General features: G+C 53.4%; 10 protein-coding genes across 10 annotated transcripts; 4 read left to right on the forward strand and 6 right to left on the reverse strand.

The window, feature by feature from the left end:
* Window positions 1–98: 98 nt before the first annotated feature.
* LTS14_007321 (uncharacterized protein) lies at window positions 99–971 on the forward strand (the record flags this gene model as incomplete). The annotated part of the gene is made up of 1 exon (XM_064840013.1): window positions 99–971. One exon carries the CDS (start codon window positions 99–101, stop codon window positions 969–971), a length of 873 nt encoding a protein of 290 aa, XP_064692334.1.
* A 144-nt stretch (window positions 972–1,115) lies between these two features.
* On the reverse strand, window positions 1,116–2,409 carry LTS14_007322 (uncharacterized protein; the record flags this gene model as incomplete). Its single annotated transcript, XM_064840014.1, has 2 exons — window positions 1,116–1,768; window positions 1,824–2,409. The coding sequence occupies 2 exons, from the start codon at window positions 2,407–2,409 to the stop codon at window positions 1,116–1,118; spliced, it is 1,239 nt and encodes a 412-aa protein (XP_064692335.1).
* Window positions 2,410–3,207: 798 nt separating this feature from the next.
* On the reverse strand, window positions 3,208–9,398 carry LTS14_007323 (uncharacterized protein; the record flags this gene model as incomplete). Its single annotated transcript, XM_064840015.1, has 3 exons — window positions 3,208–3,801; window positions 3,864–5,192; window positions 5,355–9,398. The coding sequence occupies 3 exons, from the start codon at window positions 9,396–9,398 to the stop codon at window positions 3,208–3,210; spliced, it is 5,967 nt and encodes a 1,988-aa protein (XP_064692336.1).
* A 600-nt stretch (window positions 9,399–9,998) lies between these two features.
* On the reverse strand, window positions 9,999–11,363 carry LTS14_007324 (uncharacterized protein; the record flags this gene model as incomplete). Its single annotated transcript, XM_064840016.1, has 1 exon — window positions 9,999–11,363. One exon carries the CDS (start codon window positions 11,361–11,363, stop codon window positions 9,999–10,001), a length of 1,365 nt encoding a protein of 454 aa, XP_064692337.1.
* Window positions 11,364–11,533: 170 nt separating this feature from the next.
* LTS14_007325 (uncharacterized protein) lies at window positions 11,534–12,575 on the forward strand (the record flags this gene model as incomplete). The annotated part of the gene is made up of 2 exons (XM_064840017.1): window positions 11,534–11,583; window positions 11,693–12,575. 2 exons carry the CDS (start codon window positions 11,534–11,536, stop codon window positions 12,573–12,575), a joined length of 933 nt encoding a protein of 310 aa, XP_064692338.1.
* A 271-nt stretch (window positions 12,576–12,846) lies between these two features.
* On the reverse strand, window positions 12,847–14,541 carry LTS14_007326 (uncharacterized protein; the record flags this gene model as incomplete). Its single annotated transcript, XM_064840018.1, has 2 exons — window positions 12,847–13,687; window positions 13,742–14,541. 2 exons carry the CDS (start codon window positions 14,539–14,541, stop codon window positions 12,847–12,849), a joined length of 1,641 nt encoding a protein of 546 aa, XP_064692339.1.
* Window positions 14,542–15,364: 823 nt separating this feature from the next.
* LTS14_007327 (uncharacterized protein) lies at window positions 15,365–17,088 on the reverse strand (the record flags this gene model as incomplete). The annotated part of the gene is made up of 4 exons (XM_064840019.1): window positions 15,365–15,737; window positions 15,788–16,603; window positions 16,656–16,922; window positions 16,973–17,088. The coding sequence occupies 4 exons, from the start codon at window positions 17,086–17,088 to the stop codon at window positions 15,365–15,367; spliced, it is 1,572 nt and encodes a 523-aa protein (XP_064692340.1).
* A 498-nt stretch (window positions 17,089–17,586) lies between these two features.
* Window positions 17,587–19,530, reverse strand: LTS14_007328 (uncharacterized protein; the record flags this gene model as incomplete). Its single annotated transcript, XM_064840020.1, has 1 exon — window positions 17,587–19,530. One exon carries the CDS (start codon window positions 19,528–19,530, stop codon window positions 17,587–17,589), a length of 1,944 nt encoding a protein of 647 aa, XP_064692341.1.
* Window positions 19,531–20,381: 851 nt separating this feature from the next.
* Window positions 20,382–22,007, forward strand: GPI18 (ER membrane glycoprotein subunit of the GPI transamidase complex-like protein; the record flags this gene model as incomplete). Its single annotated transcript, XM_064840021.1, has 2 exons — window positions 20,382–20,760; window positions 20,818–22,007. 2 exons carry the CDS (start codon window positions 20,382–20,384, stop codon window positions 22,005–22,007), a joined length of 1,569 nt encoding a protein of 522 aa, XP_064692342.1.
* Window positions 22,008–22,564: 557 nt separating this feature from the next.
* LTS14_007330 (uncharacterized protein) lies at window positions 22,565–24,126 on the forward strand (the record flags this gene model as incomplete). Its single annotated transcript, XM_064840022.1, has 5 exons — window positions 22,565–22,664; window positions 22,841–23,508; window positions 23,563–23,748; window positions 23,811–23,859; window positions 23,972–24,126. The coding sequence occupies 5 exons, from the start codon at window positions 22,565–22,567 to the stop codon at window positions 24,124–24,126; spliced, it is 1,158 nt and encodes a 385-aa protein (XP_064692343.1).
* Window positions 24,127–24,612: the final 486 nt, after the last annotated feature.

The following is a 24,612-nucleotide window of genomic DNA, read 5'->3' on the forward strand; positions in this document are numbered from 1 at the left end:
AGTGAGTTTGGCCAGAGATCTGAACGAAGACCTCGCAAGTAGCACAACCCTCTCCTCAAATTCGGTCCCTCTTCATTAAAGCAGAGAATCACTTCACGATGCCATCTCCAACAGCAGCCTTCCGCAAAGGCGCCAATGCCCTTATCACAGGCGGCGCAGGTGGTGTCGGCCTTGCCACAGCCAAGCTCTGCGCATCCCATTCCATGAATCTAATCTTAGTCGACAACAACTCCTCCAAACTCGACGAAGCCAAGTCCGCCGTTTCTTCCGCCGGAGCTGGCCACGTGGAAACCCACAACCTCGATGTCAGCTCGATCCAAGACTGGCAAAAGCTCAAATCCCACGTCGAGGAGGGTGGCAAGAAGCTCGATTTCCTCCACCTCAATGCCGGTATTGGCCTCAATGGCGACTGGACCGATACAGGCTACTTCCACAAAATCTTTGAAGTGAACTTCTTCGGCGCCATAAATGGAATCAACACCTTCTTCCCACATTTCCAGGACAACGAATCCGAGCAAAAAGCCATCGTCATCACGGGGAGTAAACAAGGCATCACGAACCCACCCGGAAACCCCGCTTACAACGCGTCGAAGAGCGCTGTCAAGACGATTGCGGAGCACCTCTCCTTCGACCTCGCAAAGTCATCTCCCAGTACCAGCGTGCATCTGCTCGTACCAGGCTGGACTTTCACCGGTCTTACAGCCGCTCGCGGCGTGACGGAGAAACCTGCTGGTGCGTGGGCGCCAGAACAGGTAGCTGATTATCTCTATCAGAAGATGGGGGAAGGGAAGTTCTATGCGATTTGTCCTGATAATGATGTTGATTGGGAGACTGATCGAAAGCGTATGACGTGGACGATGGGCGATGTTGTATATGAGAGGATGCCGCAGAGTCGGTGGAGAGACGAGTATAAGGAGGAGGCGAACAAAACTATGGAGGGCATGAAGTTGGGTGCTAAGCAGGCAGATTGAGAATGTTTCGGCTGTGTATGTAAAGTTACACTTCAGCGTTTTGGCCCATGACCCAGCTGCACCCTCCAGTCAAAAGTAGTAGAAGCGCTGAACGAAGAAGTGGCATATGCTCGCTTACAAGATTCCATGCACACTCACTCTCCTTCATGAGTGATCATCCTTCATCTGGGTAGCAGCATACCACAATAGCCCTAGCGTACCTCCGGCCATGATAGACACAGCTGGCGGTAAGCGAAACCAACAGCTACCAGAATAGGCTACGGTAGCCACTACGACCCACCAGGGCTCCATTGCCAGACTCTGCCCGTTGCTACGTTGTGGCATGAGATAGCCTTGCTCCCATAGTCGGTACACCGCAGTGAATATCAAGCCCACGGCCGTGGCGTTGACCCCACGTAAAGTGGCAGCAACGACCGGTTTCGTCCTCAGTAGGCGCCATAGACCTTGTACGCAGTATGCTATGAAAATTCCTGGCGAGAATATGCCCACAAGGCCCAGTACAGCGCCAAGGACGGGAGGGTAGTTCTGGGCGGCACTACTCCGCATCGCTAAGGTGGACAGATAAACAGCAAAGTTGAAGTTTGGGCCCGGAAAGGCTTGAATGATTGCCAGACCCAGCAGGAAGTCGCGAGGAGATACCCAGCCCGGCTGCACCACGTATTCACGCAGAAGAGGAATGACGACTGGACCACCCCCGAAGATGATAGTGCCTGCTAGGTACATGTTGGCGAAGAGATCAAGCGGCCGCGGCGGATTCTTCAGCACGCTACGGAGGACAAGGATGGCGATGAAGGACGCTACAGAGTTCATGTCAGCTTGTAATCCAGTGGTTGCAAGGGTAAATAAGGGTACCGAAGAATGTAGTAATGACGGCCAAGCCTCGCCAGGCTGAGACTCCGTGGTATCCTGTTGTAGTAGGGCTGCCCGCCGGGGTTGTGTCATCATATTCAACAGTCAAAGCTGCCTCCGCTGTTAGGCTGACTGACGCCGGAAGATCTTGTCCTTGGCCACGGTACCCGAGTTGTGACCCGGCGGCCGCCGTTGGTGGTAGAGTTTCAAGTCTTACAACGTCTACGGCAGCATGACCGTGATCTGTCTCGTCCATTCCATTGGCTGCCGCTCGAATCCTTCGTCGTTGGAGCCGTGCCCTGAACTTGCCTATCGCTCTGCTTAGCCATACATCCCACACCGCCGTCACAGCACCCCCTGTTGACACGACTACCGGAAAATACCACAAGGCAGAGTAGCACAGCCCAGCGCATGCTCCAAGGATGACCAAGATACGAGTAAGGGGGTCTTTAATAGCCTTACTAGCAAGCTGGACAGCAGCGAGCGCGATAATGCCAACTGTAGCTGCGTTCAGACCCGACAAGAGGGCGTAGACCGGACCAGGAAGGATTGAGTTGATTCGTGCCACCCCGAGAGCCAAAGCAAACATGCCAATGGCGCCAGGCAAGCTGGAAGTTGGATATCGTCAGCCCTGCAGCGTACGCATATGGAGGATAAGGCTTACCACCACAAGAAGAACACAGAGACAGCAGGGATCAAACCTGCATGAAGTAGCGCAAGGCTGAACACCATCTTCGTACTTGCAGGTCCTGGGAGAGCTTGACAGACGGCGAACAGCTCCTGATACTATAGCAGTAATCATATTGGTAAGTCATGCTGAGTGGACTGCTTCGAATACCGGCGTATCAGGTATCAGGTCTTGCTGCGAAGCACTTACGGTCTGCTCGTCAATCCATGCTACTCTACCATCACGCGGCTCCACGAACCGACTATACAAGATCTGAAAGTGCACTGGTGGACCACCAAAAGCCGTGAAACCCAAGTCCCATGTCCGCGAAAGGCTGTCAGCGATGCGGAAGATGAGGCTATTGGTATTCGGCTGGCACGAATTGGATTCGTCGCGTTGATAAGTACTTATGGGATTGTCCTGAAGTAGCGATTTCACATCTGACTGTATGCGGCGTATGCTGCTCAAAACTGGGGTAGACATTGGTGCTACTTGCTTCCTCAAATTGATTATGGAGAATATATCATGTGGCATATGGAGGATAGAGCACGATGCGACATTCTGATGGCGTGATTGCCAAGGCCGAGCGGCGACCCTCTCGCTTCTAGAACTCCATGAAGATGTACTTCTTGTGATGGTTGAACGGGCAATGCGTGGCGCACCAGTCTATCTAATGTACAACAAGTTTCACTATCGTACCGCTTAAAGATGCAATCGTGTTCATACAACTTTGCCCACTTCACCCCGATATTTCTCCAACAACCCCATGCCCAGACCAAGGTCACCTTTCCCACCCTTACTCCCCGGTCTCTGACTCTTGCTCCTCCCACCCCCACTCTCCTCAGCTAGCTCCATCTCTACCTTCTCTACCACCCTACCCATCTCCACAGCAGCCACTCTCTCCTCGAGCCCCCTTGCTCTGCCCTCAGACTCCTCCTCGGCACGTCTGAGACCACGCTTCACATTCCGAATCAACTCATTCTTCGATTTACGGCTGCTACGGTGTCCGGGACTCGAGTGGACGAGTTCAAGGAAAGCTTTGTAGACTGCACCGCCTTTCTCCCACCCAGGGGGGTTGTGGCCATCTTGAAAGCGATGAAGTAGCTCTGCGAGACTTTCGTAATCTTCCTCGATGATGGCTTGTGGTCCAACAGCCTCAATCAGAATGTCGTGGGCTTGGCTCACTTCTTTGGCGTTGAGAAGGTGAGCAGTCTGGGTGAACATATCGCCATTCGCTTTGGCGAGAAGTGCCAGGGCGGCAGATATGCTGGCTTCTGGGATATGAAGTTTGTTCACAAGAGCGTCCGCAACGATCTGTAAAAGCAAGAGTCAGCCAACGGATTCAACGTTCACATGAAACAGAGTGGAGGACGTACTTCAAGCTTAGCCGCCTTCCTCTGCAGCAACATGGTGACAGCACGTCCACGCTCAGCCCTGTCTTTCAAGTACAGCAACACCCACACAGCCTCCACGACGTGATCTGCAGCTTCGAGTTGAGAGCCAAACTCGAGGGTCAACTGGGCTATCTTCTCTTGCGGCAAGCGGGCAATGCTCTTGCAACTGAGCATAATAGCAAGCTGCCATGCCACCCTCGAGTTCATCGCAGACCCAGATATAGTACTGGGCTCGCAGAGCGCAGCCATCTGAACCTCGGTATGCTCCCTCGGAGCCGCGTAAAGCCGCAGGAGAGCCATGAGAACATCGACGTCACCTCCGTCAAAAGTGGAAGTGGGTTGTGCGGTCTCCTGCCCAGCCTTAATATCCTTGTCGAAAGCCTTGATAGCTTCATGTAGCGTAGCATGTCCGCCACAGAGGACACGAAGAGCAAGACTCTGCTTCCAATCTAGGTCAAAGCGCTCACAAAGCACGAACGACTCGATCCTATCTTCCGACGCACCAGTAGCACCAGCAACGTTGCAGACATCTCCTGCCAGGATGGAGTAGAGTGCACGAATGGAGTCACTCATCTCACTCCAGTCTTTTCGTTTCCGCCATGCCTGGATCTGATTCTTCATGACCTGACGTGTCGTGGCCGAACCAGGAAGTTGCGCCACAAGAGTAGCGAGCCGGAAGTTCTTCGCCGTGACGAGGACCTCACAAGCACCCACAACGTCGTTCTTGGTCAACAACAAGAGAGCTTTCTCCTCAGCGCTCTTCGCACGCTGCACAGCGGCATCGACATCTGCAGTGATCTGCTTAGACCACAGCGACACAAAAGCGTCGCGTCTCATTTGTGCCCCAAAAGCCTTCCACTCCTCTTGCGGAACCTCATCCTTGATCCCAGCGCAACCAATTTCCAGATGGTCGAAAAGAACTGAGCAGAGTCGCCAAATGGCAGATTCATGCTTAGCACTCTTATCACTGCCAACCTGCTGAGCAAGATCTTGGAAGGTGACCTCAGTCGCGAGATTTGCAGAAGGCATGCCAGGGCCGGTAGCCTCCTTGAAGTCGGACTTCGCTTGCATGGCACCCAGAGTGGCGTTGATCAGTCCAACAGGTGGCACAAAGGCCGCAAACCTGACATCTTTGTGCTCACCCACCACAGGCAACTTGTTCTCCACAAGCTCTGGCGCAGCAGCACCGACACCGGCGAACACCATCGTTCCATCGGCGGAGAAAGAAGGCTTAAGGGCATTGTGGAAAGCGGCGTCATTACTGTCGAGACCATCGGAAGTGGAAAGGCGGGCTTTCTTCGAGTAAGGATACTATCACTATTGCTCAGCTATGTACCCTACATATGTTTTGCGGTGATGCGTAAGAGCAACAAATGTGCTATGCAAGTCTGACAAGGATTTGACGCGGCGGTGAAGGAAACGCACGGAGGTCCCCTGGCATTGATGTGAGGGTGGAAAAGGGGTGCATCATACCTCGAACCCCTTCGCCCCACTTCCCGTCTTCCTCCCCTTCCCATCATCCTGCCATAGACTCTTCATAATATCCATACTCGTCCTGAACGCCGCGCTCTCCCCACCCATTGTATCCGCCATCGAGACCTTGCCCTTCTTCGCACTCTTTTGCGCCAGATAACTCTGATTGAGCGCGCTCTGGCCCAAAGTGCTCTGGCCCATAGTACTTCGACCCACGATAGACTGCTTGAAAGGACTCTCAACAACATTATCCTGCTCCCTAGCCTTCATGAAACTCTGCTGCATCTCTCTTAGCGCCCCACGATCCCTCTTCTTCGGACTCATAGTACGCTGGAGCTGATCCTCCCAGCTCTCGGTAGCAAGCTTCTCTGGGCTTGCAAAGTCGTCGAGTCCTCTACTAGGCTTCAGAATAGAGCGTAGCATTTTCGCCTCCTGTGGTGCGAAAGACCCAGGCATGATTTCTGGCTCGTCTTCCTCGTCACCAGCAGCATCCATATCCATGTCCATCTCACCAGTCTGCTCGTCCTCCATAAGACTAGAATGATACCTATCCATAGCACCTGGAGAGGGAGCCTGCACAGCACCACCAGACGACCGAAACTGCTCATCCTCATCGACATGCTGGGATTGTTCAGCCATCTCTTCGTCGGCACTCGGGTCATCATAGTCGTTAGACACACCTTGGTCCTCAAAGCCGCCGGGCACCTTGTTCTCAGACCGCCTAGTAAGCTGGAACTGGAAAGTATCATCCATCTCACCCGTTGGGGTCTCCACGCTCTGCATAGTCTCGTCGCGTTGATCGTTGGGCGTAGCAGGTGCATCGCTGAGGCCACTCGTCTCCGCCACTTCGGTCTCGGTGAAGTCCTCATCGTCATCGTCCAAGCCATAAGTCGTGAAGTGGTCGACAGAGAATGTCCAGACGCCGGTGTCAGCATCATAATTGACAAATTTCGTGCCACCTACACGCTTGAGACGGGCAATGTGCTTGTCGTACTCACGGCCCTCTTTGGCACTGACGGCCTTGCGCCCGCCCTGTGATCGTGGCCACGAGTTGTGGAGGTGGATGATGGATGGCACGTTAAGTGCCTTACCCATGGCAGGCTTGTCTGAATCATCCTGGTAGACCGTGGCGGAGCGTGGGATGAGTCGAACGATACCGCCGCAAATGTCATCAAGCTGAGTAGTAGAGAGGTCGCAAGCACTGAACTCGATGCGACCAACACCCTCTCTGCCAACGACGAACTTGCCAAGCTTCTGGAGCTGCTGACGAGACATGTTTCTTAAGTCGCGCAGCTTAGGCTCGGTGAAGTAGTCGCCAACCTCGTTATCTTTCCTCACACCAGCAGAAGGAGCAGGCTTTTGCTGTGTAGCGGGTGCGGAGCCTGGGCGTTGCGGGACACCATCTTCCGGCACGGACGACAGACCACCATTCGAGCCGTTGACTTGCGACATCTCTGGTTGGCGGGGAGGACCATTGGCTTGCTTTGGTGCTGGTGGAGCTTTCATCAGGCCAGGCGACCGCTGATCGTCCTCCTGCTCGGTGTTTTGAGACTCAGTCCTGACCAGGGCGTTGCTCGATTGCTCGCGAGGGATCTCATCAGGCGTCTCAGCAGTGCTGTCGTACCTCACTCGTCTGCTCGGCTGCTCGGCTTCCGGCGCCTTGCCAAACAGATCGGTGCGTAGACTGCGGTCAATGTTAAGCTTGCGAACACTGCCGTTGCCATATCGACCAGAGCTACCAGGAGGGCTGAAGGCACTCTCACGCAGCAGACTAGGCCGGCTCTCGCCAGGCGTGCCATCGCCTCGTAGATTGCCCATGCTGATGCTCTTATTCAAACGGCTAGATAATCCACTGCTGAAGCTACCAGTTGGTCTCAGCAAACTGCTTGCCCCAGGCGTAAGACTACCAGTGAACGCAGAACCAGGAGTACCATATGTTGAGTAGCTGAAGCCATATCCACCGTTCCTACCGACGGAACCACCACGGGGAGTGTACACGGGCGAGTTAAGACGCATGCTAGTCATCAAACTCGGTGTCTTTCTTGGTACTGGCTTTGCGCCATTCAGCGGCGTAGCAAGTGGGCCAATAGGTGGGTTTGAGGTGGCGAGAGAGGCGAAGAGCTGCTCATTACCGTACGGCGCCCCAGTAACAGAGGCAAAAAGCTGATTTTGTGGCTGACCGCCTTGCTGTTGCTGGTTGTTCGTGTTGCCGAATAGCGAGCTCTGCTGGTTCTGGTTGGTGTTGCCGAACAACGAATTGCCGTTATTCTGATTCGACTGCGAGTTGCCGAACAAGCTACCACCAGAATTGCTCGGACCAGTGTTGCCAAACAGGCTGTTCCCCAAAGCCTTGTTCTGCGAGTTGCCAAACAGACTGCCGCCAGCATTGTTGTTATTATTGCCGAACAGGCTACCGCCAGCGTTTTGCTGCTGGTTGTTGGTATTGCCGAAGAGACCACCGCCAGTAGTATTGTTGTTGGTGCTATTCCCGAATAGACCGCCTGCAGCAGGCTTGTTCTGGTTGCCGAAGAGACCGCCACCAGCAGTGTTCTGCTGCTGGTTCGTGTTACCGAACAAACCTCCACTAGTATTGTTGTTGCCGGCACCGAAAGAATTCGTGGTATTATTGGTCTGACCAAAGTTCCCAAAAGCAGGCTTGTTCTGTGTCTGCTGGTTGTTGTTGCCGAACAAACTCCCACCTGTAGTCCCTGACTGGCCGAAAGGGTTACTACTGGCTTGTTGAGTGTTGTTGTTGGCATTGCCGAACAGCCCACCACCGGTGTTTTGTGTGGCCGTGTTGCCAAATAGTCCACCAGTAGCTGGCTTATTCTGTGCATTGCCAAAAAGGCCACCACCACTCGTGGTCGATGACTGGCCGAACGCGCTATTCTGCTGCTGAGGCTGCGCGGCATTATTGTTGCCGAACAAACCACCACCAGTGGTCGTGCTACTGTTGTTCGCACCAAACCCGGCTGTACTATTGTTGTTCCCAAACAGCCCACCCCCTGTCGTGCCTGTGGTGCCACCGAATGGGTTGCTGGCAGGCGCAGCGCTTGTGCTACTATTATTGCCGAACAGTCCGCCGCCCGCAGGCTTGTTCTGGTTGCCAAACAAGCCGCCTCCAGTATTGGCCCCAAACCCAGAAGTTGGGTTGGTGTTCTGCTGGGTGCTGCCGAATCCTCCAAAGCTGTTACCACTAGTCGCAGTCGTGCTACCGAACATCCCACCCGCACTGGTCGTCTGAGCGGTAGCGTTGTTGTTGTTGTTGCCGAAGCCACCAAATCCTGTACTCTGACCAAACGCCCCGGCTTGACCGTTGGCATTGCCATATTTTCTGCCCTGCGCATAATCTTCTGTCCGCAGCTCCTCGAAGCTCTTGTTCTTGTACGGCTCCTGGAAGGTCACTGACTGGAACGACTGTGTGCCCGTACCCGTCGGCTCCTTTTCTTGGATGGCTTGGAATGGTACAGTCGCGGTGCCTTGATTGTTGTTGCCAGCGGATGCAGTCGATGCACCGAAACCACCAAATCCTCCACCTCCGCCAGTCGTGTTCGAAGCGCCAAAGCCAGTGCTGGCGTTGTTAGTGCTCGTCGAGAACGGATTACTGCCGGTCGTGCCACTACCGCCAAATCCTGTGGATGCATTGTTGCTTGTGTTGCCGAATAGTGAGCCACCTCCACCTGCATTGTTACCAAATCCTGTGCTGGTATTTGCTGTGTTGCCGAAGCCGCCAGCACCTCCTGCTCCGAATCCCCCGCTTGTGCTTGTACCACCTCCAAATAGCCCTCCACCACCGCTCGTCGTGGCCGTGGCGCCGAATGCAGGCTTATTGGCCGCGAACGGATTACTCTGTTGTGTATTGCTTGCGCCAAACCCACCGAAGCCGCCAGCTGTAGCAGTACTACCGCCGAACAGGGAGCCTCCAGTGGATGTGTTGTTGTTCGCACCGAAGCCGCTGCCGCTACTGCTGTTATTGTTGTTCGTGTTTCCGAAACCACCAAAGGTCGAGCCCGAATTGTTGTTGTTGCCGAAGCCGAAAGACATGATGACGGTCGTGGACGTCAGATGGAGTCGTCAATGGCACGCTCGTGCGCTGGTGTCGATGATATTGTGCTCTATGCGCGGCTGAATGCGTTGATGAAGCGTAGACACGGTGTCGAGCTTCCCTGATGCGCGTGTCTGGTGGACGTCACGTGTTGCGTCGCGCGTTCCAGCCGGGTGTGAATGGCTGGCAGTGACGAAGGAGGTCCAGTTTTCGTGGCCCTCGAGCAGCTTTTGCTGTGGTCGTCGCTGAGATGAATGCACTCAAGACGGAGGCGAGCTGCCGTTGCTAGTGGCGTGCCGCGAAGGACAAGAAGAAGAGAAGCATACGATCAAGACGTAGCGGGACAAAAGTGGTGTCTTTTGCGTGAGGGGAGGTCGCGTCTAGGAACTTTGAATTGGAGGAGCTTTGGGCAGTCCACTTCGAGTTTAGGCAGCGGGAGCTACCGCCTGCAGCAGAAGTGTTAGGCAGACATCAGGCATCCTGCATTGAACGGCTGCCTAAGGTATCTATTCCATTCACTTCGTAGACCTCGTACTCGAATGCTTTGATGCTGGTCAGATTTCTTCTCATCTAGAATCTGGAGCTATACACGAAACATCTCAACTCCAAGCCTTAACAGCCTTCTCAACCAGCGGAGCAACATACTTCCTCGAACAAGACTCGCACTCAGTCGTCCACACCATCTGTCGCTTGCCCAACTTATCAGCACCATGCCAAGGCTTGACAGCTAGCTGCTCATCGTTCACAATCGCGTCATACGCCACCTTAAACAGCTCATCCGCCTGCGCATCGTCCACACGAATATCATCCCGCACTACCAGCGTGATCTCCCTAATCTTCTTCTTCTTGCCCACGATCTTCGGTTGCGTGGTCTTGCACTTGCTCATCGAGACACTGATATCGGTACTCGCTTCCGCCGTCCACGCAGCATGAACGGCAAACCAGTTGAACAATTCTTGCCACTCTGTGCGTTTGATCTGTTCGTCTACTGAAATGGGGATGGACGCGAAGCCGAGATGTACTGTAGGTGTGCGAGGCGAAGGCGTATCCACGAACGAAGCCTTCCAGTCTCGTCGTAGCAAATCCCGAAGTCCGAGAGCTCCGAGGTCTTTCTTTGCGTCGCCTAGCTCCTCGTCCAGTTCGTTCATGACCTCTTGTAGATGTCTGTGAGCCCAGTGACTGCGTGCAAAGATCCGTTTCGAGACTTCTTTGTCGGTCTTGTTGCTCTTCGCCGGGTTCAAGGCATCCGAGTCAATAGCGATAGCGCTGAGCACCAGCTTCAGCAACTCATGCGGCATGTGGTACTCCTCGTCCAACTGCTCCAGCTCATCAAGCATTTGCCTCGCAACAAGGGTCGTGCAACTCGCCACCTGCTCGAATACGCGGGGTGATGCATCAGATGCCGCTCCAACGTCAGTGTGATGATCGAAGATGCTGAGGATGTTTGCATCGCTCCATCTCCTCAGAGGCTTAGGATGATCAACAAGCACAATCCCCTTCAGCTTCTCACTCAACGTCTCAACATCCTCAGGCAACTCATTAACGTTAAGTAAGTCCCGATGTTCACTCGACATATGAGCATAACTCAAAGCCAGTTTATTCTCGGGCCGTAGATCCAACTGATCAGACGGTGTCTGCAGTAATGCCACGGCCTTCATAGGTTCCGAGGTATTCTGCGTAGAGTGAGACAAGTGATAGGCCCAGACCAGGGCGGAAGTGATGCTGTCCAGGTCCCCACCTTCATTGCCCATTACGAGCACCCATTCTGAGGCTTTGTCGCGCTGCCAGTCTTCCCAGAAGTGCTTCTTCTGCAGGCGGCTCCATTCGCTGAAATGGCCCACACCTGTGTCGGGGCGTTGGTAGCGATTAGTCTCTAGAACTTCTTGCGTACCCGAGAGTTCCGAGCAGACAACCCTGGTGGCGAAGAGCCCGACCAGGACCACGGAGATTAGCTTAAACCGCATCGTTATCTTTTACTGGTTGATGATAGTCAATTGTGTACATAACAAGGAAGTTGGAGGAGTTTCTGCAGGCACATATTAAGGTTGTGCTAGAGCTGAAGAGGGAAACGCCTCCACAACGTGCCGTGTCCTCGGGACCTGCGTCATTGTGCAACAAACCAGCCACCTACCAAATGTTCCAGAACCAGGATTCCAAGGCAGTGATGCAGAGCGTGACAACCAGGTAGGTGGGTACAAATCTGTTCTTCCTTTTTCTCACCTTTCACCTTTCAACCAACTCATCAATCCACATTCACCAAACTTACCACTTTCATAAACCTCACCATGGCTAGCTGGTTAGCATCCGCACAGAATGCTGCCTCTGGGTATGCCACAGCAGCTCAAAATGCAGCAACCGGATACACGCAAGCTGCGCAGGACACAGCTACAGGCTACTATAATCAAGCCGGCGAGTACGTGACGGGTGCGAGAGACACGGCCTATGGATACGTTGATAGCGCTGGCAATTACGTGACTGGTAATCTGGACAATGCTGGTAAAATGGCCGGAGACTATTCCCGACAAGCGGGAGAGACGATACAGAGCACGGGCGAGTACGCCGAGCAGCAGGCGCAGGGGTATAGCGACACCGTCAGCTCGACCGTGAGCAAAACGACCGGAAAGCCAGTGCCCGTGAAGAAAGCGGCACCGGCGGCGAAGAAGGTTCCCGCAAAACCAGCTACACCTGCCGCGCCAGCAGCAGCCAAAAAGGTCCCAGCCAAACCACCGCCAGTCAAGAAACCTGCTGCATCCGCAGCGCAAACAGAAGATGCAGACGATGCTGTCTCAGCACCCGCAACGAAGCCCACCACTGCTCCCCGAGCCATGAAGAAGCCAATCCCCCCAACTCCCGGCCCAAGCAAGAAGGCACCAAGCACTACTACACCCGCCACGACAGCAACCAAGAAGCCGATACCTCCCAAGGCCACTCCGGCCGCAACCAAGACACCTACGACTACCCCGAAGCAGCCACCACCTAAGACATCGGCGCCCCCTCCAGCTAAGAAAACACCTGCTGCTGCAGCTCCTGCCTCCAAGCCCGCTCCGCCTAAAGCTGCCCCTGTCAAGAAGACCGTGCCATCTGCTTCTCCTGCCGCCAAAACACCTGTTGCTAAGAAGCCAATTCCGAGTAGACCTGCTGCGAAAAAGGCACCGGCCGCGGCTGCTGAAGCGTAGTGTACTCTGCTCAACATGAGAAATAAAATTATCGTATTGAGCGTGCTTTGTTCTGTCAGCGCCTAATCTCTCAAGTACCTCAATAGCGCAATGTATAATCCAACCCATAAAACAACCCGTTCAAATACGATCCTCTTTGTTTGCGGGGAGGGTGAAGGTAAGAATGGCAAAGCTTTGTTCGTTATGTATGTACATCTCTTCGTAATTGTCTGCAAGAGGCGGGGCATATTATTGTAGTCGTGGTAATCGTCTCATCAATGACCCCAGCACTTTACCATCCGGCCCATCCTCCAGATTTGCCGTCGAAGTTGATGAGTGCGGCACTGCTATCGGGGACGGTGATGCTCATACCTCCCCACCCAGCACGCAGAGTCTCACCACGTGTCACGTTCCTCAAGAGTACGGGCTTGCCGTTGTCCAGCTCGTAATTATAGCTGTATCCGTCGAAGGTGACACCCGTCACTGCGTCGCTGCCATTGGCGACCAGACGTTGAACGGAAGCCGTCTTGCCATTGCATGAGGACGGGACCTGAAGGCTGTAGGTGTTTGAACCTCTCGGGCTAGTGGAGGTGTAGTTGTTACCCGCCGTGGCATTAAAGTCTTGCAAGTTGATGAGCATGATCTTGGACAATTGGCCGTTGATGTAGCTGGCATAGGCAGCTTGTAAGTCGCTCGAGAGCGGGAGATTGACGACTTGTGGGCATTTGGCTGCGTTCGTAAGATCACCGAGGAAGGCGGCCACGGCCACGTTGCCGTAGTACGGTGCCTTTGTGCCTTTGGTAACGCGTGCAGTGTTGATGGGCTGCCAGGCTTGGTAGCGATAGTTGGTGCCTTGGTGCATATGGAAGCGGCGGATGTTCTTGGAGGCCATGAGCAAGTTCGCATCTACGCCCCAGAGAGCTGCGCCGAAGGAGTTGGACAGGCCGGGAGCGCCTTGGCGCGCGAGAGAGTTGCCTTCACCGAGGATGAACGGGAGGTCCGAAGGATAAGATGGTTGAGCATGCAGCGAGTTTGATTGGTTGGCCAAGTAGTTGACAGAGGCGATGGTGGCTGTGTGGTTCATCAGCGTACCTTGGAGACTGATACCAGGGTTGGTGGCTACTCCTTGATAGCTGTTGACATGATTAGTCACCACGCAAGTTGTGTATACAGCGAGATGGACTTACTGGTGAGAGGCGAACACTTTCAGGTCCTGATCAGCGTCAAGACCAGCGTTCCACGTCTTGACCTGGTCAAGCTCGCTAAGGCCTTGGGATGCGGCGAACGAGGGTGCATACCACTCGAACGAGCCATTCTTCGCCATATCTGGACAGCTGGTTTGCAAAGCACTGCGTATGCTTCGAGTGAGGTTGAGCCATTCCGACACATAAGCAGCTTCATTGCACGAAGCAGGTCGAGACTCGGCAGAACCAAGGAAGGCAGCGTATAGATCAGCCTCGTTACCAAGTTCCCAGGCGAGCAGCTGACCCCTCAGCGAAGCACAAGCGTAGGGGATGGAGTCCAGTAATGCCTGGTGTGCGGCGGTCGTGTTGTACTTCAGGTTGAGCCCATGAACGAATGTTGTCTGTGGCCAAGTGTGGTAGGACTGAAAGAAGTTCGGGCCGTAGGTGAGGTTCGAAGGCTGGTCTGCTGTTGCAGACGCGAAGGTGAGGATGGCACCTTCAGTCTGCGTTGGGACGAAGAGGGCGTTGTCCTGCGAGCTGCCACCAACACGAATATATGGTTTGGAGCCACTGTATGTCTTGATGTTCTCGAGTAGATTACTCGAGAAGGTGTTGGGGTTGGAGGTGTTGCCAGCATAGTCCGGGAAGTATGAGAACTCGATAGAGAAGGAGACGAAGTTCTCCAAAGGTACCCCTGCGCCGGCTGGAGCATTGTTCGGTATCGAGACAGTCGTCGATGGTTTCTGAGCAGGCCATGCAGACGCCACGGAGGCCGCGCTAAGGAGCAATGCTGAGTACTGCATATCGTCTGATGTAAGGTGTGAAGATGAGCAGACTACTGATAGATGAAACCATACCTGCAGTATACCATACCTTGTATCATCTCGGTATCTGTACAAAACTTCGTTCTACTCGCCTTTCGGCATTACCTAGCCTAGCATCGGCCTTCGCACATCATTGCTTGGCCTCCACAGCCCCATGGGCATAACATATGTCATGCGGGGATCCATGGTATGGTATGACGGCCTGCGAACCAAAGGAGCATGGATGATGTCTTCTTTCCCGCTTGAGTACATCGGCCTTTGACTTTGTGACCCCAGTTCTTCGTGAGCGAGCCTCCGGAAGGACGTGGGCACCGAAACTGGGTCGTGTGCCGGCATTGTGTGGAGAGACTCCAGCCACGTCGGTCCGCTGACTCGTGCAATATGCGATGGTGCGGCTATGTGATCACTGATCAACTCATCACGTGCAAGGCCTGGACTACGTGAGACCTAATACCGGGAGTCACGAGCTCCCAAAACATTGCCCCATTAGCGTACGTCTAGAAGCCTGCTACTGTAATACCCGCATCTCTCTACCGTAGCTAGGGGACGTAAACAGAGTCTACAGATCTGTGCCTTCCTTCGATGAGGCTTCTACTTGAACCACGCAGACTCGGCAATTATTAGCAAGTCCGACTAGAGATGGGCACTTTTCTCTTCCCCTTCCCATCTGACGTTCCAAACAGCCACTGTACAGGGTGGCCAGCATAACATCTCGTGAGGTCTGTTGGTGATCAAGATCTTATGAATGCGAGCTATGCGATCATGCTGCAAAGAACCATGAAGTTTTTGAGACCTCCCTATTTTAGTTCCGCACAACATAGCTCTGTCCATGAAAGAAGTCACACCTCTCATTCGCATCCATATCCGGGATCACGCCCATCATAGTGTAATTCACATCCATGATGCTGAATCCCGTGGTCGAAGGCGACTGATACTGAGGCCACTGCGGCTTCGCAACGCCAGAGTAGCTGACACTATTCGGATCCAGATTGAGGACGAAGCCCAGATACCAGTCTTTCATGATGCTGGCAAGCGTCTGATTGTTGGCTGCGGATTGTGGACCCCACAGGAAAGGACCATCGGCACCGTGGAGCTGGGAGCCGGCGTTGAAGATGAGTTTCCAGGTCGGCTGGCCCCAGTCGCTTGCTGCGGTTGCCATGTAGTAAGTGGGACAGCTAATCAAAGTCAGCTTATAGATATCATCCCACGATCTTTTATAACATACTCGATAATATAGTCGCCATATATCGACTGTCGCTGAAATAAAGTACTGTTGAAGGCGGTTGCAGGATACAGCTGATACAGACGTTGAAAGAACGACTGTTTGGCGTAAGGGAAGATCAATTGCAGATCAGTCGTCTCCTGCTCCTGTGTCGTCTCGTTCTTCGGCGAGTAATTGTAGCCCTCGAAGCCATCACGATTGACAATCAGCGGCACCTTGGTAAAGTGTCCTTGCTTGAACTCATTCGACGGCAAATCGCGAATCGCATCGCCGTCGACTGCTGGACCATAGTAGAAATCGCCCCAGCCGTAGACTTTGTTGAGGTAGCCCGTGTCAAGGGACGTCTGCATGGCAGCAATCAAAGTTTCCGATGAGACAGTTCGAAGACATGCTAGCGTAGAGCAATTCGTCGCTGTCAGCATCTCACGATACTGCATCTCCAGGATTGTGTTGTTTTTGTAGCTCTGCCACCATGGATATTCGGCAATGGCTGCTCGGAACGGAGGATTGGAAACACCACCATAAAGGATCATTTGATCCATGACGCTGCCTCCGCCAGCGCTTCCACCAATGATTGTCACTTTTGCAGGATCTCCTCCGAACGCCCTAATGTTACGTTGGACCCACATGAGGGCTGCTCGTTGATCAAGCAGGCCAGCATTGGCATTGCCGTTCTCTCGGATCTCAGCACTACTCAAGAAGCCGAAGGCATCCAGACGGTATTGTATCGAGACGTAGACCATTTGTCCTCGAGACTGGTTGACGATTAGATAGCCAGGGTTGCTCTCACTATTGCCTTGATCATAGCCGCCTCCATGTCTGTTTTCATATTAGCAGCTACCATAATCTGGGCATACGAATGTACTCGTACATCTGCACCAAGACCGGCAACGATGCATTGACCGGCTGCTGTGGTGACAGGACATCCAACAACAGGCAGTCTTCACTCCCAGTACTGTTCAGCGTAGGATTGTTCCGCCAGTACGGTGCTCCTTGAACACAGATGGGACCTCGCTCGGTAGCTGACTGCACCTCCGATTGGTCGTAGCCACCGTGGCTCTCAATGTCCATAGGCGCACGCCATCTCAGTTCTCCGACCGGGGCCGCAGCATATCTTATGCCAAAGTATTGTACGACGCTATATTCGACATCAGCACTGCATCGAGAAGACCTGTTGTGGAAGCATACCTCTGGTTCAGTACTCCCTGATACTTGGTATAGCCAAGATCGACAATATGATCTGTAGTGTTCTGTGCCAGTGCCAAAGGCAGCGAAGCGACAGCCAAGGCTAGAAGTCCCAGCATTATCTCGTTAAGTTGGTGAAATCACGAGTGGAAGGGTGAACGACCATCACCTACCTTTGCAAGCTACTACATGTACCATTTGATCGATCCTAGCTAATTAGGCTCTCTAGTGATTTCTCTAGATCGTTCGCATCGTCATCGCCTTCGACATTTTTGCACCAGTGACGTGCGGAGATGGCAGCTGTAATGCACAGCATTCGCAACGGCACCATGAGCTTGCACTACCGAAGACTTGCCTTGTTCGTCATTAGAGAACGGGTAAAAGAGCAGCGAGGTGAGGGGATTGGAAAGAAGCATTGCATGGCTAGCCGAAGTCCCGACCAATTTCGCCGCTTAGTCATAGGCAACGACAAGGCATTGGAATACACGCAGCATTGGATTCGATCAATTTGCGGAAATTATAGTTGCTTTTCGAGTCTGGTACTCATACAAATATGCTACAGCATAAGTAGTCGTTACTGATACACGCCTTGCTCTCCTACAATCCTCAGAACATCTTCAAAGACCATCATAATCGCCACCAACACCACAGAACAATTTCCGCCAACTTCTCTTCTTCTTTCCCTTCTCCTTTCCCTGCTTCACCTGTTGTTTCTGTTGCTGCGACGCCGAAATTTGTGGCACACTTGCGCTCGACGAAGCCTCTGTAGTCGCATCACTAATACGTTTTTCGGCAGGCTTCTCCGCCTCAAGCGTCCGTGGCGCTGTGCGATTCGTCGAAGGCGACGGCGGCGCACTCTCGCCTGGAGTCGTCGTTGTTGGGATCGGAATAAGCGGTTGTGCAGCAGACTCCTTGCGACCTTCAGACGCAGCCTCGGCGGGAGAATCCCAGATGCTATCTGGACGAGCCGTGACTTTAGTAGGGGTGGCCGCAGTATGCATATCCTCTCTGCTAGTCTCGGTCAAGGAGTTCTGCTGAGCAAGTAGATCCGGTCGCCAAGTCGCTTGCTGGTTGTTCTTGCGTCTGTTGCTGGCTGCGCGGTGGACGAGAACGGTGCTAGTGCTATCGCCTCGCGCACGCCCTGTTTTCTTGACACTTCCTGCTCGCTCAAGACCTGTGCTTTCGAGATATTCTTCCGGTAATGAGGTCTGACTCATCCGGTTGTCTCTGCTCAACATACTGGTTCGGCGGAAAATGTTTGAGCCAACAGATTTGATACTACCTCGTTTCTCGAGCTGAGCATGGGTTGGGGAGCCGGGAGGTGTTGCCATTGGGCTCGCGTTCGATTTGGTGGGAGAGTATGGCGCACTCATACCTGACGCAGCTCGTTGTGGAGCCACACCAGCCTCTTTGTCGTCATACCGGAAGGTCGGAGACCATCCCTCCTTGAATGTCACCCATATAGCGGTCATGGCAATGATCTCGCGAAGGGAATCGTCCGTATCACACATGTCGTTGCCCGCGCCCTCTTCTTCCATGGCATCGGCGAGCACAGAACTCGAATTTCTCGTTGGCGTGGGTGTAGGTGTAGATGCATTAGGGTCTGGCATCTTGTATGTATCATAAATGTCCACGCCAGTCTTGCTCAGGACCGCTATCACTGGATGTCTCCGGGTGTTCGGACTTATGGTGCTGAAGTTGAATCTCCTCGTACCATCCTTGCTCAATGCTTTGCTGCCGTCCTTATTCTTCTTTGGCACCCATCGCATTGTGAGTCCCAAACCATGCTCATCGGTCGTGAAGAATTCGTAACCACCATTGATCAGAGGATACGCCTCCCACTCCATGCCTGTGGCCAAACAGATTTTGACTTTCGCTTTCTCGACCATGCCTTCCTCTTTTGTCTCTTTCCTGCGATTGCAGATCAATCCAATGATGTCCCGAGTCTCTTGCTCCTCGTCGACTACATCATCATTACCCGCATACTTCTCAGCTCGCAAAACCACAAAGTCGTTCGGACATAGGCCATGCTTGGCCCGGAACACTTTTGTGATGGCTTTGGTCAGTCGAACGCTGAAATTGGCGCTCGGGATGACTTCCAACGCTGGTGTTGGCCGAGCATCTGGCGACAACCGATGTAGCTGCAACAGACTTCGCGGTCGACGATGTAGCTTGTGTCGGGTCAGATTGGTTGGTGGTGGATGGCATACGGAGAAGGTTGTCTTGAGCTTATTGGTCCTTCTCCGGCTTGTGCGTTCATCCGCCAAGCTGCCTTCCCGAGAATCGCCATCTTCACTATTGATCCGTCCGTGAGGTTCTTCAAACATGATATTGCTCCGGGTCGGCGACGTCTCGCGAGACGCAGAAGCATCGTTGGTAGTGCCATTGTTCAGTATCGACAGAAACGAGCGGCCAGTTGCTTCGCCGGATGAGGGCTTCGTGTTATCGCTGGTCGCGAATGGATTGAGGCTGTTGAGATTGACGATGGGTAGACTGGGCACCCATCTCGCGAACCCAGAAAGTGGTGATGATGCAGGCGTAGGTGCTGCAGCGGCCGCCATGATTGCTTCGAGCTCCACACATCGACCACAACAGCTTGCAGAGTGGGAAGTGGTGGACTACGATTACAATGCCTCTATTCCCGACAACGACAGTAAGTATTAGAATCAGTATTGGTAGTAATGAACAAGAACTCATATGCCTGGTCGGATGATACTGATACTGGCGAGCCCCAACCTGCTCTCCTGCCTCCCTCGAATCCTGTCTCGAAGCCCTGCCCAGGCCAACGACGCTTTCCCCACAGAAGATCAACACACCCGTTCCAGCGAAAGCCAGAGTTGCGCACCAATCAGAGCATGCCAGCCCCTCGATTACGCGCACAAGTAGTGACGAAGTGGTCTGAAATGATGATGTTTGCTGGTGCGTTGTATAATGGTCATACGCGGCTACTCGCGAGTCTTACGATAATTTGGTTCTAGCCAGCCTTTGTTGCTCTGCACACCTGCGTTCCACGACAGCTACCCGCTTGGTGCATCAGCTGTGAATATGCATAAAAATGGGACCACTTCTTCAGCCGCCTCTCGCGATCGATCGGCCCGGCGCCAAGACGGAGTGGTGACGAGGACGAGACAGCAGGAAGCTTGAAACTGTGCAAGTGTTTGGTTCATCATCTGCATCTACTTCTCTCCATTTGGCACTGACCGTATTGTATACGAGGTACGGTTGAAGCTCAAGACGACGTGGCCTTGGCGATCATACCCGCGAGTCTCAGGCCATCTCATCGGGCTCGAAGGATCGCTCTTCACAACACCGGGCTGCCCGACAAGCGCAATCATTCGATTGCACGACAGGCTTCGGACGCACTCCGCTGTACGTTGTATCCCATTTCGTGCCCAGACAACAGCACCATACAATGAGCGTCTTGTGGGGCTACATCAGTCCATCACGGATAGGTGAGCCGGCTCGTCCTAAAGGCAAAGCAGCTCAAGCACTCGACAAGACTGGCCTCCAACGAGTACTAGAACTCTACTGCCAATTGAAGTTCACCTTATTCGCCATCGCCATCGCATGTCCTGGCTTCGACGGCTACGACACGAGCACGGCCATACTATTCGACCAACATCGTGGTGGTTTCAACTCATCCTTCGCATATGTCGTCGAGCATATGGTCCGTAAGCTCACACGATGGGACACGATCTATTTTATCTCATCGGCCACGCGAGGATATGTTTATGAGCAGGAACGAGCGTTCAGTAGCTTCATGTCCAGCCTGACCTCTTTCGTCGCCAGAGGTGCGTAGCCATCCGTGTGTCAGGGCATGTATCACAGGCTAAGTGTTTTCCTTCCAGTCTTCTTCTCCTATCTACCACTTTCGTCTGTCGTCAAGTCTGCGCTTGCAGGGATCCTCATCTCCGTGGTCTCGAATCTGATGGCTACTATCGTGCTCTACAAGCTTGTTCACTTTCTTACGCCTGCAAATGATGCACGGAAGCGTCAGATGGCGTTCACGACAGCATGCCTTCACATCATCTCGCCTGCTGGTATCTTTCTGCTTGCCGGATATCATGAGTCCGCTTTCGCTCTTCTGAGCTTCCTCGGGCTGTATTGCTACATCAGCGCCATTGACAACCGCTTCTCCAACTACGCAGATGCATATCAGATCGATGCTGTCTACACCATTTCTGCTGGCTTCTGGTTCACGCTGGCTACTATGGTACGATCGAATGGCCTCTTGAGCGGCCTCGTATTTGCATGGGATGCTGCGGCGATGGTCCAGGATCTGCCTGCCGCTCTTCGCGTGAGAGACACTGAGCGTCTTGCTAGGTTTCTGGCCACTTTGATCGCTGGATCCCTGATCGCTGTCGGCTATGTATCGCCGCAGGTCCATGGCTACATGGAGTTCTGCACAGCAGGTAACACTCGACCCTGGTGTGATCAGATGCCGCCGAGCATCTACAGCTTCGTACAATCCCACTACTGGGATGTAGGCTTCCTACGTTATTGGAAAGTGTCCAACCTCCCGCTCTTCGCACTCACATTTCCTATCGGCTGGCTGATGGTCGAGACGACCTTCCCATCACTATTCCAAGTCCACCATATCAATCGCGTACTACATGGCAGCACAAAAGCAGATGAAAAACTCCAACCGTATCCTCCCATCCCGGCAACACGCGCGGAGAAAGTCTTCCAACACTGTCTCCCGCGCTTCGCCTTGCCACAACTCGTGATTGTTGCGTTGGCAGCTACGACATTCCACTGTCAGATCCTGAATCGGATATCTTCTGCCTACCCGGTCTGGTACTTCATTATCGCTGCGGAAATATGTCTTATGGACTGGGAGGGAGGAGCAAGTCCGAGGGTTGAGAAGCAAGTGCGACGTGGTGGTGGCGATGAGAGAAAAGCGACGAAGGGGATGTTCAGGTTGTTTGGGAATTATGATCGGATACCTTTTGCGAGGCCGGAGTGGATTGCTAGAGGGTTTGTGGTTTATGCTGTTGTGCAGGCTGGCCTTTACGGTGCTTTTCTGCCGCCGGCTTGAGATGTCGATTTGGGCCGGAAGAGATCCACGCCATCTCTGCGGAATTACGAAAGGGTTCCGTTGCGACCGCCTGTACGGCGGTTGTGCCTTCCGAAATTGAGTCCGAACAAGACCTCCGGCAGACTTTCCTCTGGTTAACGGACCTGCCTCCACAATTGTCAACAACCCCGCGTCCTCTCCCCGCAGTACAAAGCTGTGCAACGAGACGGCTGAGCGAGAGCTCATAGCAACAGAAAGCCATTGGCGTTTCGGAGACTTCGGACCTGAGGAGCTGCCTTTGCTCAAGCATGTATGGCACCAGGACAAAAGGTACAAGGTCGTGCCGAACAGCGAACGACAATGGAGATATGCCTCGTTCCTCTACATATATCCTCTCACATAGGACAGTATCTATGCCTTTTTCAGCACCGGTAGACATTCACGGGATCTTGTCGTAATCACTTTCGTACTCCTGTAGCATTTATTCTGTCATTCAGCAGCTGACAAAATGAGGGCGGCAAGGTATTATGGAAAGGAAGGTATGAGGAAGCTGTTACAATACGACAAATCATGCCTACATGCTGAGACATCTAGACATTCGTATCGTCGACGATATCCCCCGGCCTACGCTAGGCGCCGGTCAAGTCAGAGTCGAGCCTGCTTTCGTTGGCATCTGTGGTCAGTAGCTGGACTAGAAACACTCTCACACAGAAGAGTCGAATGTGCTCACCAAGACCAGGCACGGATCTACATGAATTCATGGGAGGGCCAAAGTCCGTGGCTGGCACTTCTCCCTTCGAATCCGCAGTACTGATACACTTTTCCCAGCTTCTCACCCACCTCACCACATCCAGTCACTAAAGAAAAGATCCCCATCACTATTGGCCACGAGTTCTCCGGTACTGTGAAAGAGCTCGGCAGTGGTCTGGAGAGCTCCGGTCTCAAGGTTGGACAAAAGCTAGCAGTGCAGCCAACGATCTATTGCGCTCAGTGCGGTGCCTGCTCATCCGGTGCTGAAAATGTATGCTTAAACGGTGGCTTTGTTGGCTTATCGGGAGGTGGAGGAGGTATAAGTGAGGAGGTCGTTGTGCCGGCTGAAGCATGTCTACCGCTGCCAGATAATGTTGGACTCGATATTGGCGCTCTTGTGGAGCCTCTGGCTGTGGCATGGCATGCTGTAGACGCTAGCCCGATCGCACAATTAGAAGAAGCGAAGTGCGTGGTCTTTGGTGGAGGTCCGATCGGTCTCTCGGTCATCCAATGCCTTCGTGCTCGGGGAGCGAAGATGGTCATTTGTGTCGAGGTCGCCAAACGTCGACAAGAGTTCGCGAAGGACTTTGGCGCGGATCATGTCATAGATCCGACGAAGCATGATGTCGTCTCGACCGCTTTGGAGCTCACTGGTGGCCATATTCCGCCCGACATCGCCTTCGACTGTGCTGGCGTCCCACAATCGATTGAGACCGCTTGTAAGGTTGTCCGGAGCCGGGGCACTGTTGTCAACGTTGCCATCTGGGAGAAGGTGAGATCACGTATCTTCAGGAAACGTAATAGTATCATACTGATATCGATGCAGTCTATACCTTTCAATCCCAATTGGCTGGTTTTCCGGGAAGCAAACTACAAGGCTGTACTAGGCTACCAGAAGAAAGACTTCCAGGGTGTCATTGATGCTCTTGGAGCGGGCAAGATCAAGCCAGAGCAAATGATCACCAGCAGGATCCAGATGGATCGGATTGTCAACGACGGCTACTGGGCTCTGGTAAGTTTCGTGATTGGGTATACTTCATGTGACGTTTGAGTGGAGTCTGACCATTGTCGCAGATCAAGGAGAAGGACAAGCACGTGAAAATCTTGGTGGATGTGAAGGCAGGTGTGTCAGATCCTGCTAATATCGTTAGCTCATAGGCAGTATCCAAATGGATCACGTACCATGAGTGCAGACCTGTCTTGAGCTCTGACAAGTGACCCACCTATCTATACAGGACAGCGTGCTGCGCATGTTACGCAGCCAACATTGATATGCAGCGCCATGAAACGGAAGGGTAGGCACGTCAATCCCCAGCAACGCAGCGCGATATCCATTGTCAATCTCCCGCATCGTAAAGTGCTGGATGGTGGCCGTGGCCGTGCTCCCTAGCGTATGTCGTCCGCATCACAACACTTTCAGCTTGTCTGGTGTATCTGCCTTTCCGCTTCGCCGAAGTTGTTGACAAAACAACCAGATTGCAAACGCGGTAGATCAAGGGCCGAGTCTCAAAGAAAAGCACAGCACTTTCCCAGACCGCTTTGCAATACACAGCCAATTTATCTGCCGAGTACCAATTCCGAGTGGGTGTGACCGATCTAGAGCTCGCCTCCGCAAAGCAATAGTTCTAGTAATATGCGTGGCTTGCAGAAGCGGCGCGAGGCGAGAGTCAAAAGTCTACCTTGAACGGAGTGTCCACATACAATCCATTGCGGTGCCTGCTCCCCACACGCATCCGACTCGCGACCAAGGGACCCTGCGGAGACCCCATGCTAACGGCGACGAGGCACAGTCGTCTCAACCATGCGACTAATCATGCTATATCACGCACGGTGCCTTGACTGGTCAGCAGAAGTCGTACATTTTCCACCTTCTGCT

The sequence above is a fragment of the Recurvomyces mirabilis genome (genome assembly GCF_035927965.1).
Source record: "Recurvomyces mirabilis strain CCFEE 5264 chromosome Unknown scaffold_20, whole genome shotgun sequence".
In the NCBI taxonomy this organism is placed as follows: Eukaryota; Fungi; Ascomycota; class Dothideomycetes; order Mycosphaerellales; family Teratosphaeriaceae; genus Recurvomyces; species Recurvomyces mirabilis.